Source organism: Stegodyphus dumicola, chromosome 3 (assembly GCF_044657685.1).
Source record: "Stegodyphus dumicola isolate Sdum_Otavi_A_Nest chromosome 3, ASM4465768v1".
Taxonomy (NCBI): domain Eukaryota; kingdom Metazoa; phylum Arthropoda; class Arachnida; order Araneae; family Eresidae; genus Stegodyphus; species Stegodyphus dumicola.
This window is the reverse complement of record NC_140770.1, coordinates 235868450-235890307: the sequence shown is the minus strand read 5'-3', so window position 1 is coordinate 235890307 and position 21858 is coordinate 235868450. Positions and strand designations below refer to the sequence as shown.

The following is a 21858-nucleotide window of genomic DNA, read 5'->3' as shown; positions in this document are numbered from 1 at the left end:
GACGATTTAACTTACCTGTAGCAACGAATGCAAGCAACTAGAAGTGCTGTCATTTTAATTCTTTTAAATAGGTGCTTTAATTTGATTAACTAGTTCAAATAAAACTCTTAATTACGTATAAAATTAGGTAGTTTTTGGTTAAAAAATTTCAATATAATATATAGTTGCTTGTTAAATTTTAACTCTGCTTTATGATAGCAAAGCACTCTTCTAAGGTATTTCGTAAGCTGAAACGTCCTAACTACAGCTGGGGAAGCGAGACACTTTAACTTTTCTAGAAAAGGTAGAAGGAAGAAAAAGGTTTTGGGCCAGGAAAATCCGCTGGGTTAAATACATAGTCCAAACAAACAGAAGTGGCACGAGTAGTGCAGTTTCTCCTTCCAAAATTGCAAAGACAAAGAAGACACTAGAAGGTTTAATCTAGTAGACTGATTCGTTGAACATTAGGTCGATTCGTTGAACATCCGAAGCGAAGAATACAAGGCACTGAGGTCAAGGGAAGAGATAGTCTGTAATTGTATCCATCAAGTTTACTATAATTTACATATTCTCTGTCTGTCAGCCTCAATTCGAAATTCGAGATTTGTCTCTTGTGACTGATGGCTTCAAGTTAGATAGTATGCGTAACTGCTTAGAATAGCACATCTCCCATACCATATAGTTCGCTGTAGGTAATCAAAATATCCTGTAAAACTGTTCTACACCTGTCTATTGTTTCATAATTAAAATCGTATTATTCTTTAGCTAATGCATAGAACAAAAAGTGAATGCTATTTTCACCTCTGTCTTTTTTCGTAAAAAAGAAAATGCTCTCCGAATTCCTTTTGTAAATCGGAAACTACAGCAGGTTTTTCGTAAATATGAAGTGATGTAAACTTAACTAACTAAAAAAGATAATAATTTCATTACATTACACTAAGGAATTATGCAAATGGTTTGATTTGCCACGTTGAAAGAAGTTCAGCGAGATATTGATATTCAGCGAGATCAACTGATAATGACCTGTTCTGGTTTAGGTTGCTTCGAACTTCTTATCTACTAATCTGCAACAGGAACTAGAAAACTTATTTCGATGAATAAAGTTTATTAATTAATTTTTTTCAAGACAGTCGAATTAAGTTTCGGCAGTTGGCTGATGTGAAATATCAGCGAGTTACTTACATATCGATTTCCCTTCATTCTAAACTACTTTATTTAAAATTCGAATATTTTAAAAACTAGTTTTCTTTCATGGATCAGTAAATTCTGTATATTTATATAAAAATAGGAACTTAATAATTTAACCTAATAAATTAAAGTATGCATGTTTTGTTTATCTACAAAAAATAAGTAGTCTATCAAAAATCATAAAATGTCGGAGTCCCTCCTTTTTTGGGGGGTCCAATGTAAATAATAATTTGGAACAAAAAGTAATTTTGAAAATGGTATACAAGAAGAGTATTTAAGCCAGATGATTTATTACTTCATTTTAAAGCATTTTTAATAAAATTACTGTAAGCTACCAAACCTTTAATAAGTTTTTAAAAAATAATATGGAAAGGCATTTAATAATCATTTATTTTTTAAATTGCAACAGAAGTTCATCAAATAAAAACAAGCACTTGAATACACATGTGTGTGTATGTGTTTATCTGAAATGTTTGATTATCTTGAGGAGTTTTGAATTAATATGTGTACTGTATCTCAAGTTATTTAAAATAAAGTTTTTTTAAATAAATGATAGAATTAATTTCAGTTTCGGAACTGAGGCTATTCCATCTTCCTTTACTTCGTGGTTTCAAATATATTAATGTTATGAACTTCCTCTAATCTTATACATATACCGACTTAAAGTTTATCCATTTCTTTTAAAGAAAAACAACTCGAGTTTACTTTCATGTAGATAAATGCAAAAAATAGACATCACATTTCAATTAGCTTAAATTTATGAAATTCATACAGAATCATCTTGAGAGTTAATATTGATCATATTTTGTTGTACGGTCTTAATACTTTTCTCTTATTTCATCCTTCGAATATATTCTTAGATTAAAGAAAAAAAGAACATCATTTGTCTAAAAACGTAGCATTTAAGGTGCTCAAATACTCTGCAAATGATTAATAATACTTTCGATACCTTTGCTTTAAATAAAATTCAGATTTATGTAGACGAATAAAAATAGATGAAATAATGTAACGAACTGAAAAAAGGAAGTATCTGAATCCAGTTTTATATATAGACATTTTAATTGTTCATAAATTTGTATGTAGATATTTTAATTATTCACACGCAATTTACATGTAGATATTTCGTTAACTTATTACCCTAATTAGATATATTATTATATAAAACTATAAATTAATATAGAAATTATGCAAATTATATAAAAATTCTAATTATATAAAAATCCAATTTTATATTATTCTATAATTCAGTTTTTAGTATTATCTATTGAAATTGACTCCCTACAAGATTTAGAGTAGTAAAAAAAAAAATTAAAAAATTTCATGCAGAAGAGTTTTTTAATTTAATCCAAAATTAGTGACACCATTTTAATGGCAGTTAGTGATGTTTAAAGCAATTACTTAGTTGTTAGTTTTCTAACACTATTTAGTGATAATATTTACGGGATTCACTACAACCATAACTTAGCAATAGACTTACTTTTGAAAAACCGAATCCCTTGTTTATTGAAACACAGCCATAAATTGTAACTGCTTCTTTTTTATAGGCAACAATTAGTTGCCCATAAAATGTAACAAAATGAGCCTTCTTAGTTTAGTTTTAAAGAATTTTTTTTATTGCTGTTCAGGGTGATTGCTTCTAGGACGTTCGTCCCAGACTTAATATCTTTCATAAATTTTTTAGCTCTCTAGTGCATTTAATATCAAATATAGCACATTTCCTTCGAAATAAATAAATAAACTAAAATATTAAAATAACGTCAGATAATTAAAACTTATATCTCATAAATTTGTACCTCCTCTTGAAAGCGACAATGATGGTATTTATAAATCAAATCCGTTTTAATTTTTCCCTACTCTACAAAATTTTTAATTAAAACAAATTTCACTTGTTAACATTCACTCTACCTTGTACTAAATTTAAGTTTACAATACTGTTTTTGACTGAATGTTTATAAACTAAAAATCTGATGTGGACACCACATGACTTCCTTGTACGGCTTATTAAATTATACACAATTTTTGCTGCACTTCATTTAAGCTTATTTACTTGAATTTTATTAGCGATAAAGATAAATAAAATATATTAGATATAATAAAGATATATTTCTTCGCAGCAAGGCAAAAATACAAAAAAACCTAAAACACGACATACAGTTAAAAAAGCAATTTTTGTAATTATGAGAATTCTTCTAGAGCTCATCTGGGCGAACGGGCAGGAAGACAAAGTTTTCGGTGAATAAAATTGAAAGTTAACTTGATTCCGCTAGGTGAAAAGACCCTGAAGTTGGTGCACTAATTGACGTAATTCACTATTCTACTAAGAGTGTCAAAAATTAACAAATAACGGCCTCATTAGGCCTAGCGCCACTTAAACTTTTAAACTGTTAATAATTCTACAACTATTGGATGAAAATTAACTAAGGGCATGAAATCCTTAACTAGAACACAAGAATAACATAATTGAATCACTTTTAAAGCAAAAATGTTTTTTTAATATATATATATTTCATTTCTGAGGTTACGGCCCTTTTTACCGTTTCCTCTTCTGAATCCATTTTTATATCCATTTTATAATCTGCTTTGGAAAAAAATAGCCCTTTACTCTGTCTATGTGTACAGATGTCGGGCAAAAGAATCGTCTAAATAGATTCGAGAGCGGTCGAAATGCATATTTTCTTTGAAATACGATATCCGAAATTTGGGATTAGTATACTTCCTTTTCTTCGTACAAGGAAGTAAAAAGGATCCTAAAATATTTTACGAAAACTTAAGGTAATACAAATAACACAGATGAAACTGAAGAGATAAATTCCGCCGCCTTCAGTTTTCAGTAAATTTAGAAACGGGAATGATAGTTCTGAAATGAATTGATGTAAATCTTCTAAAATGAATTTATATACGATGATCCAGACAAAGACATTAGAAGGTAATACTTCTTCATCTGTTATGAATCTTAGTCCTTATAAAAAATATTTTTCAAAATCCTACACAAAAGAGTTTAGCAATACCAGATTCTGAAGTGTGTAAATCAGACTTTTTTACATTGTAATATCTTTTGCTTTAAATTTTCCATAGCTCTTAAATAAAAGACATTGGCAGCGAATATTACTCAAAGTACTGAAAAAGGTCAAGAACACATCGATTTTGAAATAAAATATTTTCAACGAAAATTTGAGTAGAACAAATGTTTTCTAATTTAACAATATTAAATAAAGCTCTGCTGTGCGTCCTTGATTCCTCAATAGCAGTTAAAAGAATATTTCCAACTATAACAATGAATAAGTGTAAAATATGAAATCAACTGCAAAATCTCTTGAAGGTAATACATACATCAACGTCAGATTTTACTATTTTTTAATGTTAAAAATTATGAAAAAATGTAATAATGTTTTTTTGTATGTAAAAATATATATAATTAGAGTAATAAGTTAACGAATATCTACATGTAAGTTGCGTATGAACAATTAAAATGCCTGCATATAAATTAAAAAAAAATTAGGTGGTCACGCTGTTATTATTGAATAAAGAAAATCATAATATACATTTATATATTTAAACATTTTATTATAAAAATTTTTCAAATTAAAGTTATTTCATTGAAAGAGTTTTGAAGTTTAATTGAAATGTGGTTTTTGTAAATTTTTCATTGCAGTTTTGTTGTTTGGGATTACAGGGAGCTATTGAAGAAAAACCTGATGTAAATTTTAGTATATGTTCATGTTAATAAATTCAATTTAATAAATTATTCTATTATTGTAACCGAATAAAGAAATTTTTAGTATCCAGATTTCAGTGAATTTTAATAGATTTTCCCAAAGACGCCAAAATTTTACATTTTAATTTCCTTCCATCAATCAATCTACAGTTCAAAATAAACTGGCTAATAATAAAAAAGATTAAGCATAGCTCTGGATTATGTGAAATAAATGCATTCTTTGTAAGCTGAAACATAAGTAGGTATCAGAAAACAAAATTGCATATTATCCTCTCATTTAAACTATTTATGACAGAAACTGCCCCACAATAAAAAAAAATTTAATCGTATACTTTACACTAACTTTCTAAAATTAAAAGCAATTCTTGTGTATTTACTAGATGGTGTTCTGGTGTTTTCTTAAATATGCCTTTGCACAAACATTATTTCAACCCCTTAAGATTAATTTTATTTCGGGGATAAAAAAGTTGGGAATACGTCTTTAAAATGGAAAGAGTTAAGATAATTAAAATTTGAACCACGCTTGCTTTGAAATGAAAATTTCAACGCTTTTTGCTTTAGCAGTCTTGAGAAGTTTATGAAAGCTTTTACAGATACATAGTACTCTATGGAGTATAATAATCTAACCTGGATGATGTTTATTATTAATAACGAATTACCTGGATATCCCATAGCACCGGGGGGTAACCTTTCCAGAGGTCCGCAGTTGGAGACGGCGGCCATTGGGCTGACGGTGTAGCGGCCTGTGTTGTAGTAGGGCACACCGGGGGAGTGGTTGGCCGTGTAGGTGGCGCAGGTTGCCGGCGGAGGATACTGATGAAGGGGCACTTCGGGGCCTCGATACGCCGCGAGGAAGCTGCCCGAGGCGCCCCCGCTACCCCGGGGTGCCATGCCGTCCCCTTGAGTCGGCCACAGGGTGTCTGTTCCGAAAGAAAAGGACAAAGCTTAATTAGATGCAAACAAATTGTCAAAACATAAACAGGAGACAATTAGCATATTTTAATTACTGTAAGGAAATCAAATATAATTAAGTAGTTTAACTTTTAAACCTTATATCCTACATTCATGTGTGAGCACTGAGATATGCTCACACAATGCTATGATGCCATTAATAGCATTGAGATAAGCAGGAAAAAGCAGTTATAGTGAAGATTTTCTTTGCAAAATAATTAAATAAACAAATAAAAAATGGTGAAAATGCTAAATACGAGACCCTATATAACACTTTTTACTTATTTTTTACGTTATATTACATTGATCGTGAATTTTTCTAGTTGCTGTATTAAATGGTGTTATCCCACTAAATTTCAATTGTGCAATAGCTTAGAAAATGTCTCAAAACAAGATACTATTATAAGTAAATATAGGCGTAAGTTACTTTGGAATATTATACAAAAATTAAATTGCAACTGCGTTTAATAATCTCTAATAAAAAAAAGGTAGAAAAACTCAGTAAGCTTATCTTTCTAGACCCTACTATCTAACAAAAAACCCTTTTTTATAATGCATAATAATCAGGTAAAAGTAAGTGAAAGATTCTGCGATATTCTGGAGACTAAAGAGAATGATCTCGTTTTCTTTTAAAACTGAAACACACACAAGTACAGTCATCATAGGAAAAAACAGTTCACATTCAAGAATAATAAAATTTAGATATCCGAAAGTTTTCAGCTTTCATAACAAGGTAAGAAACGTTATTTTATTCCGTTATTTAAATTAGTTCTCATTAAAAACCGAATAAATTAACTATATTTCATAAAAAAAAAATAAATAAAAAAAGAAAGAAAAGTAGAAAGAAAAGAAACTTCCATAAAATTTCCTGTTCTTAAAGAACTTTAGCTAACCTTTTTTCTCTCTAAATTAGCGGCATAAACAAAAATAACGTCAAAAATATTCTGCTTTCTTTTCGTTCAAGGATTGAATTAAGACTAAAATGGGGGTAGGAATAAAAGAAAAGCAGTTCTGTGCATTCATTGTATTTCCCTTTTAAGTATTTGAGCTCAGCACCTTTTTTAAGCTGAAATTTTATTAAATACAATTAATAAAATTATTCGTTTATTTAATTTTAATGCATTATAATATTAAATTCATTAAAGTTTTATTACCGTTCTTTTTATTATAATTCATTTGAAAAAAAAAAAATGCCATTAAAACTGTAGTGAGAAATGACTAACTGCTAGTTTTTTAACTGCTGCCTAGCCATAATAAGTCTTCTGTGTATATGCACCTTACTTCATTGACAGAAAAAATGGGACCTGAAAATAATACTGAAATTAGCTAAATATAAACTTAATGAAAAATTCTAGAAGACAATTTTAAGTGCATATAAAAAATAGCTTAAAATATTTAAAAAAATCTGAAAGTTTTTAGATTTTATATTACGCAAAAAGGGGCATTTTTTAACTTTTTGTGTGTTACCTTTATTTATTAAATATCATGTTCTTCGCACTTAAACCATAATAGTCAGTTCAACAGCAATATCACAAAATAATTTAAAAAGAGCATATCTTCAGAATTTCCGATACACAGTCTCGCGCGCTGGAGATAAGTTTTTTCTTCGTACAGTGTTGCCATTGCTCGCTTTGAAATCGTCGATTTTCTTAATCAAAACTCATAAATACTTTATAAAATATGAAGTAGATAATAAAATATACATAATAAATTCCATATGTGGGCTTCCAGATACCCATATTCGGGTGGAGACGTACGTTATTCAAAACTGGATGGCTCTAGGTACCGTTATTTTATCACAATGCGAGAAACATATATACATTCATGCAGATTCTTCATTATTTGATTTTTTTAACTATAACACAAGGCGATCTGAAAAGTGAAACGTCGTTTATAGTGAAACTCCACAAAATGCCAAAAAAAGTTAATAGCCCATCTGGGCTAACGAACAATGTCATGCATTTATCGCTAACAATATGTGGATAAAAATTGTTAGCGATAAATGCATGACAAAGACAGGAATTTTAAGAGAAATTTATCATTATTTTTAGAAGCTTCGTTGTTAAATGTTTTATTATTGCCGTACACATTGGCACTGAATGAAGTGAAAAATATTGATTTTCTTAACTTATTTCTTTAACACATTGCCTTTCAGTCTTTTCCAGGGGGCTGGGACGTATATGCCCCGCATTTTCACTACTTTAAATGTATCTCAAGAAATTTGAGTAAACTATGGAGATTTAAAATTTGCTCCTTAATATGAATTAGGAAGTGCAAGACCCTGTCGATTTGTTTTTCTGTTCCTTTCATTTAAAATAAATAACTAAATGGCCATAATACGTTCGAAATTGGCCTCTATAGCCCACGGGAAAAGGTTAGAGACATAAATAAAACAAGAAGTTCTATGTATCTTAAGCACCTTAATTTATCTTAAATAATTAAAATATTTATTCAATATGCAATGTATGTACCGTTCAGGTAAAAAAAGGTGGGGGACGATTCAATGGCACACGAATTTTTATCAGTGAAGTAGCTCGATTTAGGTGTTCTACCTCTATAGCACTGAACCTATCTAACACTGAAAAAACGGAGAAGGCAAAATTTATGAATTCATCTCACTTGCAAAGATAGTAACTAATTGATTGTGTTAATTGTTTATTCATAGTCTCTAATTAGTTAATTAAGGAATTAAGATATACTTATGCAACACCGAAAAGATTAGTTTATTCTATATCTCAGTATCCTTTTTCATTTTTGAACATAAACATTAATGCTATTTCAGCTGCACTTTGCACTGCAGATGTTCTTATATCAAAAGCCTTCTCTCATCCCACCCCCCTTTTTTATTAGCCCATGTTATTAGCACTAGTAAAAATACTGCAACGACGCACGGTTTTTAGTCCCTTGAATTTAAAAAATTTTCCAGGTTGGGTATTTCTCAACGGTTTTTCGCACTAAAGCATAAAATTCAGTTCAAGAGCAATATCGCAAAATAGTTTAAAATTGAGCATATCTCTAGAATTTACGATACGCAGTCTCCTGCACCGGAGATAAAAAATTTTCTGCACAACGTTGCCATTGCTCGCTTTGAAATCTTTGAGTTTGTTAACCAAAAATTCGTCAAAGTTTTACAAAATACGAAATCGATAATAAAACGAATTCCAAATTTCAAATTTGGGCTTCCACATGCCCATATTTGTAGGAGGATTATGTCATTAAAAATTCGGTGGCTCTATGTACCGTTGTTTTATCATAATGCGATCACAATGCGAGAAATATACATACATTTATGCAGATTTTTCATTATTTAATTTCTTCAAATATAATGCAGGACTCTAACATTGGTAGCAACAGTTTGAAAAGGGAAACGGACATTTATAGTGAACCAACGCAAAATCGCAAAACGAAAACAGTAGTCCTTCAGGGACAAAGCCCTTTTAGACTAAAAAGAAATTGCTTAAATCAGAGATATTAATTAAAAGCTTTGAAAACGCTAAATTTCGCCCTCATGTATTCCGAGTGGCAACAGTCTCTCAAGCTGTATATAAAAATTTGCTTTATTTCGAGGAGTGTTGCCATTGCTCGTTTTCCAATCGCAGAATTTGTTAATAAAAAATTTCTAAATTTTACGATGAAATAAAAATAGCATTTCCAAACATTCAATTCATTATTCCCGATTCCAAAGTTTCTTGGGAAGGCATTCGACTGTTTCCCTCTTCGTACGACTTCAATCATACGAGATATTATAATTAAAAACTCTGAAAACACTAATTTTCGCACTCATTTTTCCGTGTGGCTACAGTCTGGAACGTTGGAGATAAAAATGCTTTATTTCGAAAAATGTTCCTACTGCTCTCTTTCAAACTGTAAAGTTTGTTAATCAAAATTTGTGATTTTTACAAAATCTGTACATATAAAGAGGAATGTCTGTTTGTGTATTTCTTTGTTTGTTCGCGCTATTGATTTCTGATTAGTTATGCTAATTTTTTTGCCACATTTAATCGACTAAAATTGAATATAAGTGAAATATTGGATGGAACTTGAACGTTTTACGACCATTTGATTAGAAAGACGAAAATCATTGCAAACTGCGTGCCGTTGTTGCTGATATAATGAGAGAGAATTAGTTTATTTTTCTATAGAATTTTTTATGGGGGTTAAATATCGCAACAGACTGAAAAATATATGACAACGAATCGTATATTTTGCATCGTTATTAGAGAAGGATTACAGCGGTATCGTTCTCTCTGTTGTTAGATGCAGTACTCTCAATCTAACTTAACTGGCATCGGGTACTTTCACTAGTATTAGAATAAATAACAAACCTCGAAAACTTTGCGAAATTTCATGATTTTAGCCCTCAGCCGTGTAGCGAATTTTGCCATTTTCCAGCGATGAAATTATTAGATGTTGTAAGATGCTGTAAGAAATATATTAGTATCTGAAGAAAACATAAAATTTACTACAAAATAGATAATTATGAACTCTACACTGTATGTATAAACGCACTCATATAATATTTGAAACATTTTTTTTTTCTTTCCCATCTGATGAAGTACCGGACATCCGATGACGTCCTATCACCGGAAACATCGTATGTATGTTTTTCTTTTTCAATTACTGTTCACTGGCCCATTGTGTTAAGTATTGCCATTTTATGAACATTAGTGATAGTTTATCATACTGCAGAGGTAAATGCTAAGCCAAAATTAGATAAACATGATTTACTACTAGCTATTAGTAATTTTTACTTTCGTGCTTGTTTGTGGTTTAAAAAGATGGCACATTTCAGTTACAGTGATCAGTATTACTTTTAAATTATCCAAACCGTATATCAATACCCTATGATTTTAAATTTTAAATGATTTTAGAACTAAATGTGTATCACGCAAGGAAGTGGTTTTCCTAGGGAGAAATTTTTTTAATAAAGTTAAATGAATTTCGAATTTGTAATTAAAAGATAACAAATTGAAATTTCGCCAGTAAAACGTGACACTATTTCAAACGTAATTCTTAATATTTCAAACTGATTACTGAACATTACACTGAACTATGTTTAATAAAAGAGATGATGTCGGGAATGACGATTTTTTTATTCTTAAACCAAATTAGAAATTTAAAATTTATTGAAAGATCAAATAACTTTTTTGGCTCGATTTTTGGCTTTACTTCAGAATTTATATCCCTTTTGATAACAAAGGGGTAATTATGACTCTTTAATTATGTATCTATTTCGCTTTCTAAAATATGTGTTTAATATTTAATTATGTTTTAATACTAAATTATGATTAAATGCTCTGTCAATCTAATATTTTCCCCTGCATTAAGTCATTGTAGCTGCCCCTCCCAATCTAAGATAAAGTTTCACGATATGACAATATGAAAAAAAGAATTAATTATTTATTTATGAAAAATCATCAGAAGAAGTAGTTGTCTGGGAAAATTATATTACTGTGCATGTAAAGGCTGGCTGTGTGCGTTATACCAGCTACAGCTGGTATAACACATAGCCAACATAAGTATACTTAATAATATTTTTTACAAGTAAACAGATTGAGTTGCATTTTATTTTATTTTCATAATTCTTATATGTGCCTGATTAACTTATCGTACCTCCTTTCACAACAACAATTAACTGACATGCTCACGCTAGACATGGAGAAGGCCTTCGACCACGTTTACCATGAAGGACTTTACTATTTCCAAGTGCATCAACTACAACAATGTTAGAGAAATAATTCATCTCTTCAAAACATTCCTTCATGTAGCAGTTCGTAGTTAAGGAAAGCATCGAGCTTTCAGATACTAAGAACATTAACTTAAATGTCTCTCAAATCTTAGTTCTTGACCAAGTTCTGTATTTATTTTACGCTATAAAACTTAAGAAACTTTACTCCAACAAGAATAACATGATGTTTTACTGAGTTAATGGTACTACCAAACGCGATTAAATTCAGGCGTGGAAAATATGCCTTTGCCAAAATTCAAGGAAATTTCATACTTTTTAACATCTGCACTCGAAATACAAAGCGAGAATAATTTGAAAAATCTACCCTGCTCGTGATCAAATGCATATATTGAAAAGAACCCTGTTAAGGAAGAATTCTTCTTTCTGATGCCCCGTATGAGATATCAAATATTTAGATGTTATATATAATGCAATAATTACTTGTTTTAATGGCTTGAAACATGTTATTGCTTGAACCAAAAGCGTCATTAGCAATCTTCGAGCAGTCCTGGGTAGAATCTTCAAATATCAACTTAAAAGGAAGCTGTATATTTAAAGACAATTACCCGGTCTTATACATCTATTTGGTCCCTGTATAGGCTACTATCACCGATTAGGAAATAAAGTTGCTGCAAGCAATGCAAAATGATGTTACTTACTATTAATGCCTGCTATCTGATCAGATACAGAAATATCCATCGAGATCTAGAAGTTGAGGAATTTAAAGACTTCTCATACACTAGCATTAACTGGAGAAGTGATCTTCCTATGTTAAATTTGATCCAAAGAAGAGCTTTCTTCTGGGTATTGCCAAAATTAATATTAGATCCATACATCCTAGGTGCAAACTGTGTGAACAACCAATTAGAGTTTATAAGATAATCAAATATTTGGGCATTACGATCGATGAAAAGCTCACTTTTATACAGCACCGAGATCAAATAAAGATTGAATGCACTCATATTCTTAATAGGCTTAGTGAAACGAATCTCCAAGGTAAAGTTCTTAAGAGTTTATATAAAAGAGCTGTAAAGAGAAAGATCTTGGATGCATGTGGCTCATGGTGGACTGGATCGGTTGAAAAGCGAAACTAAATATTGCAAACAGAATTGCTCTCTTAAGGATCACCAAGTGTTTTAGATCTGTTTCGGCAGTAGCTCTTCAGATTTTGGCTAGATGTCTTCCGATCGATATTTTAGCGGAAAAAGAATATACTACCTTTAAATTAAAAGCTGGTAATAAAACTGTGAGGTCAGTGAGGTCTTCTCGGCTAGAGATTTTGACTATCATCCGGCTTTACTGAAAATTTTGAATTGGCTCCCTAACATGAGAGGTTATACTGTTTTTACAGATGGATCTAAATTAAAGGGTCATGTGGTCATGTGTAATTAAAGGGTGAAACTTTTGCGCGCTCTCACACGAGAAACTAAGCATACAAGGGAAATATAGACTTTTGGGCAATGCCTCTGTTTATCAAGCAGAGTTAGGGGCCCTGCGGGAGGCCTTATATTGGCTTATTTCTGATTTTAAGAAAGCTCCTGTGGAAATCTATAGTGACTGCGATAGTGCAATTGTTTCAATTACGGACGTTTGTCTAATTGAAACCAATTTAATTAAACAGATAAAAGATATACTAATTTTTCTTAGCGCTTTCAGAGATATTAAACTCTTTTGAACGAAGAGTCATATTGGAACTATTGGTAACGAATTGGTTGACAGATCGGCAAAGGCTGCCACTGAAAATCAAAGCATTGATTCTGAAGCAAAGACTTTCTTTGATAGTGTGAAATCCCTGTTGAAAAGAAGAAGTTTGACTCTTTGGCAAGCAAAGTGGAACGATCCAGATTCTAAAGGAAGATTCCCACATAATTTAATCTTAACTATAAGTGAGAGAAGATGCCTAAGTGACATGTATCTTAACCAAGCTTTAACTAATAATGGACATTTTTCACTTCATTGTAATATGTTTTCGATTAAAAATTGTGCCTGTCCTTGTGGCATGAGTAATGTCGACCTTGAGCACCTGCTTATTTAGATGTTCTTCTATGAAAAATACTGTTCTAAGATTTATTCCAGATCTTGCTAAATTTAATACTGTAGGTGATCTATGTAGAAATACAGTGTCTTAATTGAAATTGTCAACTTTCGTAAAATATGTATTTGTAAACGAAATGAATTTATATAGTGATTGTGTTTAAAAATTTTTTGCCTGTTTTAAGAAAAACTGAAGTGTTTATATTATTCTGTTATTTTTTATATGTAAGTAACATATTTTTATGCATGTAAGTAACATGTGTTATTTTGTATTACAAAGTATGTAATAATATATTATTAGTTGGTGTAGCTAATAAATCTCATCAGCTTCTAAAGTTCATATTTTAGTTGCTAATTCTATTTAAAGTTATTTTAAGTAGTACGGTAGTTGTTCTGCTGCTTATGGGCCTGATTTAGGATTTATTTTAGATTTTAACATTTCTTCAACTAAATAGCTCCACTAAGCCCTGTTAAGCCCCTAATGGCGGTACAGGTGGTCATATGCACTTGCAATAAAAAAATTAATAAAGGGACAAAATGTATGCACGTATAATGATGACGTATTCAGTTATTTAATTCTTCAATGGTTGAAAATCCTGGTCCTTCCTAGAACACGTAAGAGCCTGCATTGCAGCGGTCCATCCATACAATGTATCAGTACAATCAAAAAGGTGGTGTGGTGTATTTAATTACGGCAAAGCACACTAGGGCTGTCTGCCTAAAGGGAGGGATGCCCGTTCGCGGGATTCTAACCTCGGACCGAACTGCCAGTGTTCAGCGACTTTACCGCTCGGCCACTGGTGGGCTCACAATCAAAAAGAATTATCCTTAGAGAAAGAAGGTATCACTATGATGAAACTCCCAAATAATGCTTTTAAGAAAGATCTTGCAAACCGCACTTTTAAGAAACTCTAAAAGAAAGTTTTTAACAAAAATATTTGAAAACGAAATGTAATTTATATTGCAATTCCCCAATATCTCAGAATGTAGACTTTTTACAACTAACACCAAAAATTGCTAATACTCAGAATACTCTCGTTCTGTAGATAAGAAAGAAGAACCAGATCAAAGTCTCAAGACAGAAATTTAGCCATTGTTAGAAGTTTACCTTTATTTTTTCCTCTAAAGTACAAAGTTTGCGTTTAAGGTAAAAAAAAAAAAAAAAAAAAAAAAAAAAAAAATAATCAAAAAAGCTGATTGGACAGGAAAGAAAGATAAAGTATAATCCTTTCCAGCTGATATAAATATTAACTGTTATGAAAACAGACTCGACCATTCATAAGATGCAGAAACTAACAGTAGAACGACGGGAATATTTCGGCACTTTGCACAACGTTTACCATTCATTTTCAACGTGGAGTGCTTGCAGTGATAACTTCTTTGTTTTTCTCTTAAAGCATTACATTCATCACTGATTGAAAAGCGATATTCAAATGACACAAGTTTTGAAAGTCAGTGACCCTCTAAACAAAGTCTGCCGATAAATTTGAAAGTGATTGTCGGGAAGGTATAATATGGCCTTCCTAGTTTCATTTTTACTCTCTATTGTTAACTGCACCTCCGTTTGCGCATCCGCTACTAATTATTTTTTCCGATTACGGCCTTAATTTATTTACCCTAGGTGGTCTTCCGTTTGTCAGGAAGAAGAGTTACTAACTGCTTTGATGTCGTGCAGCACGACATGCATCTTCAGCAAGCATATACGAATCCTTCATAATTTGATTGCTTCAAGAAAGGCAAAAGATAAGGCTAATAGCATGTTTACAAAGAACGTTGCTGCCTCAAGTTCCAGCCGAAGGCAATTATTCTATAAACATCGCATAAAAATAAAATGTTCTATCAATGCTTTATTAGCTACATTGCAATTACCAAAAATATTTTAAAAGCATCTAACTAGAAAATAAATCAAATAATAATATATACTCTAATTTCTCTAGTAAATTTGCCTAAATGAAAATTGCCTAGTAGGTGCAAATGGATAAGATACATGGGTATTGCAACCGCCGTTTAAAGTGCAGTTAAGGGCCGGGCTGTATTGGCTTTTTTTTGGGGGGGGAGGGTTTCCCAAGTGTAAAGTGTCTATGAATCAATTCTCTTAAGGAAGTCCTCCATGAAGGTACCCTTTCTTTAGGTAAGCAGCCCTAATATGTTCAGCTATAATCAATAACTTTAATGGAAACTAACATTATAGTTACTGATTATCTAGTAATCATGAGCTATATTTTACATTGCTATTTGATTAACATAACCATTGACGGATATTGAAACATAAATGTTCTAATGTTGTATCACTTCTGCGCATAGTCTAATATATTCAAAGCATTTCTCAAGACATGGTTTACTGGATGTCTGAATGAATGCATTTTTTAAAGCGGGAGGATATCTTAAGCTGGGTTTTATGAGGTGGCAAAAAATGATAAAAAATGAATGATTTCAGAGATCTTTTTTTTTAAATTTCAGCAGTTTTTACTGCAGCAAGACACGGCTAAACGTTTGGTGGAATAATAATAAATATCACATAACCTATACATAAATACACATATACACGAAAGTTAAACAAATGAGTAAATAAGACTTCATCTCCAAATGTTCAGTTTGTGACGCTTAATTTTCAATGCTTATACAAATTTAAAGCTTGAAATAAACTCAGGTATGATTAATATCAATTCCATTATTAAGAGGTTCGTGAACAATTTTAAACATTATAAATTTAAAATATATGTTGCTATTGTTTTAAAACACAATCTAGTCATTCAATTGTCTAATTATTTTGACTGTAATAAGGAAATGTCGAAATAAATATAAAAAGCAAGACAAAGAAATACAGAATTTTAAAATTAAGATTTAAAAAAAAAAGCATCCTCCAGCACATTACTTCACTGTATGAAGGAATTAGAAGGTTAATTAAATCTTTGTTTCTTTTATTTTGCAATTATTCTTCTCTTCGATGTGTATAATGAATACTTAGGAGAAACTGCCGATTACTACGAGTTCAGATCCTCAATAACGTCCAGACATTTGTAACTGTAGCACCACTGATGAACGGAGTTACTTAAAATTCGTCGAACCGAAAGCAATCTTGAAAGTTTGTTGGGAGAAGAAGAGAAGTACGAAATCATTTTGTTCTATTCCTCCCGCAAAGTGACACGGAATTCGACAAAATAGCAAAACTATTTATCACCACTGGATCTCAGAGCCTTTCCCCACTAACTGCATCTCTTCGCTCACTTATGATAATTTATACAGCTGTTTCGACACGTTATTAGGAAACAGTAACGAACACACGAAATTAGTAAGGTCACATATCTATATGAAATATTAATGAAGAATAAATTTCCAGAAAATTGTCAGCTATCTTAATTATACCCTCCTATCACAGAGAAAGAATTCAGCCTAGCTATATAGATCTTAAAATGCTTATAAACATTTTGATATTTTTCTCGAGAGACCGAATTAATATCGTCTTTATCTACGACATATTCTTTTGCGGTCTTGAAGGACAAGACAATGTGCTCCGTAGTACGCTATCTTTATCGTTGCAATGAAAGTGATTTTCATTATCGCAATTTTGTATTAGAAATCATCTCACATCGTAATTCCTTTCAATATATCAGTTAAGATGTTGCCTTTTTCTTCCTAAAGGCAATTTTAATGCACTCGGCCTAATCGAAGAATGAGGATTTAAACCTGAATCCGACAGCTGAAGATGTTCTTTTTGACAGATTCTCTTACACAGCGGTCCTAATCCTTTTATGATCGCTCATTTCCGACGGATTTTCAATCGTGATGATTAAATCTACCGGACTAAACAAGCATTTGCTGCTTATACTATTCATTAACTTGAGCCTCCGGCAGAGCTACTGTATATCAGCTTATCACTTTTTGCCTATTAATAATGCATGATCAGGGCTTAAGAAGGTTTATATGACCATAAACCTATTTTTAACATAACTGTTATTAAAAGAGTAAATACGTCGAAGCACGTTTTGATGTTAAAAATTGATGACTTGTAACTATTTTATTAGTTATGCATCATTTGATGTCTTATCGGTGTGTTTATAATATTATGAATTTTATTTTGAACACTCGTCTTCCACCAAGAAAAAGAGTCGTGAATGCTGATGGATTATTAAAGATATTGACATTATCAAAAATTTTTGCATTTTTTGAAATTAGGCACTTGTTTTTTTCCTTATCATAATGACTAATCTTACTTATCTATTAATTTAATTTTACAATCACAAATAGTGTTTTTGTTTGTTTGTGCTTTTCCCACCTGATCGGCAGTAACATCAGATGATCGGCAGTAACATCAGATGATCGGCAGTAACATCAAATTACCTTACTAATTTGAGATGAGATGTCTGATATCAGAGCAAGTTCACGAAATTCATCGTGGCAAGAGCCTTGCGCCTATCATTGCCAAAAGCCTTGAGCACCAACTAAGTGATAGTACGATTTTCTCAGTTCCACTCTCAGTTTTAAGAGAGCATCCCGAGGAGGCCGGGTTCGAGGGTCTCCCACACCTCCTTCCCTACCAGCAACTTCTCCAGAGGACTTTCGACTCGGCTGATATTTAGAGTGCGCCCATGCCATTTTTTAATACATTTAAAAACATTTGTTTTCATTTAGACACATACACGTTTCGAGAGTGAGCTAACGCTACTTTGGACTGAAAATATTTAAAAATAGCATATCTTTAGAATTTGCAATAGATAGTCTCGCGCGCTGGATATAAAAATGATTTATTTTCTACAGTACTGTCACTGCTCGCTTTGGAATCGTTATTTTGTTTAATCAAAAACTCCTTAAATTAAAAAAAATATGAAATGTACAACAAAAATTCCAAATTCGGGCTTCCAGATGCACAAATTTGGATGGAGAGTTACGTTATTCAAAGTTTGATGGCTCTGGGTACCATTGTTTTTGCACAATGCGAAAAACACATACACGCTTATGCAAATTCTTTATTAATTACTTTCTTTAATACAGGGTGATAATATTTGGTGGCGACAATCTGAAAAGAGATTCAGACTTTTATAGCGATTCAACGCAAAATCTTGTTTTGAGACTAATAGATCTTCTTGACTAATAATTTAAAAAACGTTCTCGAGACATTTCTGTTCAGTAATGAGTTATAAAACATCTTAGTCTTAGTTGTTGCATATGTATTTCTTTACTTTGAACTGTAGATGTTGAATTGTAGAATGAAAATTGAAAAAAAATTCTCTTTTCCTTTCCCAATAATGATTCTGATTAAAAGTGAATCGCAAGATAGACTGTTATTAGATGTCTTATAAAGAATTCTTTCTGTTTTGAGTTAATTTTTCAAAATTCGTATTGAAAAGTAAACTGAAAATAAACAGCTATGTTTAATGCATTTAAATTATCAGTTATGCTGTTTTTAGTTTAATTATATTTGACTTAATAGCTTTGAACTGTAGTCTCTATTTTAATACACTACTAATCGCGGCTAAACTTCGCAGACTAACCAGTTAAAAACTTCAGCCAATAAACATATACGAGCATCTTTTAAAAATGCATGCATTATTGTTTTCTGGGAACTTGTATTTGGCACATTTTTTAAAATTCAAATATCTCAAATAATCTATAGTTTTCCCAACCAATACATGCATATTTATAAACCTCTATTAAAATAAAGCTTACATTTCTATGCATTTTAATTCTTTGAATAAATATGTTTTCATTACTTACGTTTTCATTTCATAGCCTTAATTTTATTACTTTTCTTTTCATATGTAATTCAGAAGAATTACATATGAAAAGAATCTATATGTTTTAGATCGGTATAAATATTTAAGTCTTCTTTAAATGTTTGCAACTGCTCATTACTTTTAATAAATTAAGTGTATCAGGATCGTACAAAACTATTCGTTCGTATCCTGCAGAACACAGAAAAAGTTTAGAAGCTGCATTATTTCAAGAGAATCCAATTAAAATAAAAAATCTGATGTGTACACCACATGACTTCCTTGTATTGGAATATTAAATTATACGCATTTTTCTTGCATTTCATTTAAACTTATTGGATTGAATTAAATCTACTTCGCCGACAGCGCATAAATCACAATAGAATAAATGCATTCTTTAAAATTCACTCTAGTATTTGTTTACCATAGCGACACTCTGGCGCTAGATTCACTTAACAGTATGAATAATTATATAACAGTTAACTTATATAATAATTATATAACGGAAACTAAGTTAACTATTATATAATCCAATAATTATATAACAGTTAACTTATATATTTCGTACATATTATAACTCATAATGCACAAAATTTATATCATTTAAAGAACAGAATTATCTAATCGTTGCCACATGTTCTATTCAAATACTATAATAAAGCTAGAATGATGTATAAAAGAAATTAAGCAAACAAAACAAAAAAGAAACAGTTTTTCACAGACAATTGAGTATTTCTCATTTAATTAATTCAGTTCTCACTTCGCGAGAAGGCAAAATAAAAACTCAAAATATCTATATTAAAAATTACGAAGTAAATCTCAAACACTTATTTCCTCGAAAAAATTCCAGAAAGAATTAAGCATGATTTAATTGGCAATAATAAATGAATGCGTTATCTTTGTTGTTGCGAAGCTAAGTTTCTCTAGATTGGCAACAAATCCACTAGTCTCCTGTTTCAAATGTAAACATCAATGGCCGCCATTAAAAAAAGGCTTAGCGGCACTTAGACAACTTTAAAATTGTTGATAATTCTAAAAATATTGCATACAGATTTACTAAAGGCATAAAAACCTTAACCGGAAGATAAAAACAACATAATACAATCATTTTTAAAGCAAAAAATTTACAATTTATAAACATATAAGAGTAAAGAAACTGAGATCACTGAGCCGAGTAACAGAGTGGATATATATCTATAAATATATTTATATACGTTTGGTGCTGCCAATTGCAACCAAAATACGAGGTGCTCATCTACATGTTATAGCAGTCCTATATAAAAAATTTCAACGTTCTGAGGCCACTCGTTTTTGAGTTATGCGAGATACGTAGGTACGTACGCACGTACGTACATACGTTCGTACAGACGCCACGAAAAATTCTCTTCAGAATTAATTTTAAAGGAGTTTTATAAATTTTTGAAGGAAAAGAGTATTTTATTCTGTCCTTGCGTACAGATATCAAGCAAAAACATCGTTAAATTGCATTCGATAGCGGTCAAAATGGATATTTTCGTTGAAATATGCTGCCTGAAACTTTTCGCGATTACAATAGTTCCTTTTTACTCCGTACAAGGAAGTAAAAATATAATGATGCCAAACTACTACTATTAATATTGAAGAGCATAAATACTTCTGTTTTCTCAGCAACAAACGGGAAACAAAGACATTTTTCGTAAATCTATGAATAAGAAATTGGCCTGTTGTTATTATACTTAGCTTCAATCTGCTTCAGTTTTCCATTCTTAAAAGAATTATTTATTTTTGTGCAATAAAATATACGTCTACGAAATAATAGCTGAATTTTAACATTCTTTGTTTTCCTTCAAATTAATTTTTAAGTAATTCTTTAAAAGTACCCTCTTTTTATAATGTTTCTGGAAATAGTCATGGCTTTTATGTCATTTTAACCATCAATTCATACTTTCTAATAGCCAGTACTAACAGCTCTCAAAAGATACTATAATAATAAGAAAAAAAGGGGCGGGAGAAGGTGTATGAAATTTGAACCTATGGGTTTGCATTACTGTTCTTAAAAAAATCTAACGTGTATATCGCATGACTTCCTTGTACGGCCTATTAAATTATATACATTTTTTGCTGCACTTTATTCAAACTCATTTCCTCGAATTTCGTTAGAACTAAAGGGTGTCCCAAAATTAACGCAAGATGTGAATTAAATAAAAAACGCAGCTTCTTTTCTTTAAATTGTTGCTTTTTTATTATTATTTTTGAGTCGTTAAGTACACAGGATAGCGTTACGTATGGAATAACAAACACATCGGGAAAATGACCTCCACGGCTTTGCTGGTACATGCGCATTCTTTAGTCGAAAGTTTAGTAATTGAATTGTTTCACGGACTGCATGGCATACGGCACCGTCTTGTTGAAACCACATATCGTCCACATCAATATCATCCAGTTTAGGCAGAAATAACTGTGTTATCTTGTCGCGATGTCGAGCACCAGTAATTCACTCACCAGTCACATTCACTGCTTGACCAGCTTCATTTTCGAAAAAGTATGGTCCAATGATGCCTCCAGCCGAAAGT

At 31.3% G+C, this 21858-nt stretch overlaps 1 protein-coding gene across 1 annotated transcript in view; it reads right to left on the bottom strand.

Annotated features, from left to right (window-relative positions):
• LOC118192530 (uncharacterized) overlaps positions 1-21858 on the bottom strand; it is a 153392-nt gene that overhangs the window by 98663 nt on the left and 32871 nt on the right. Inside the window, exon 2 of the mRNA XM_035363525.2 lies at positions 5542-5802. Within this exon, the coding sequence (XP_035219416.1) occupies positions 5542-5773 (232 nt within the window). The 5' untranslated portion in view covers positions 5774-5802. The remainder of the gene's footprint in view (positions 1-5541; positions 5803-21858) is intronic.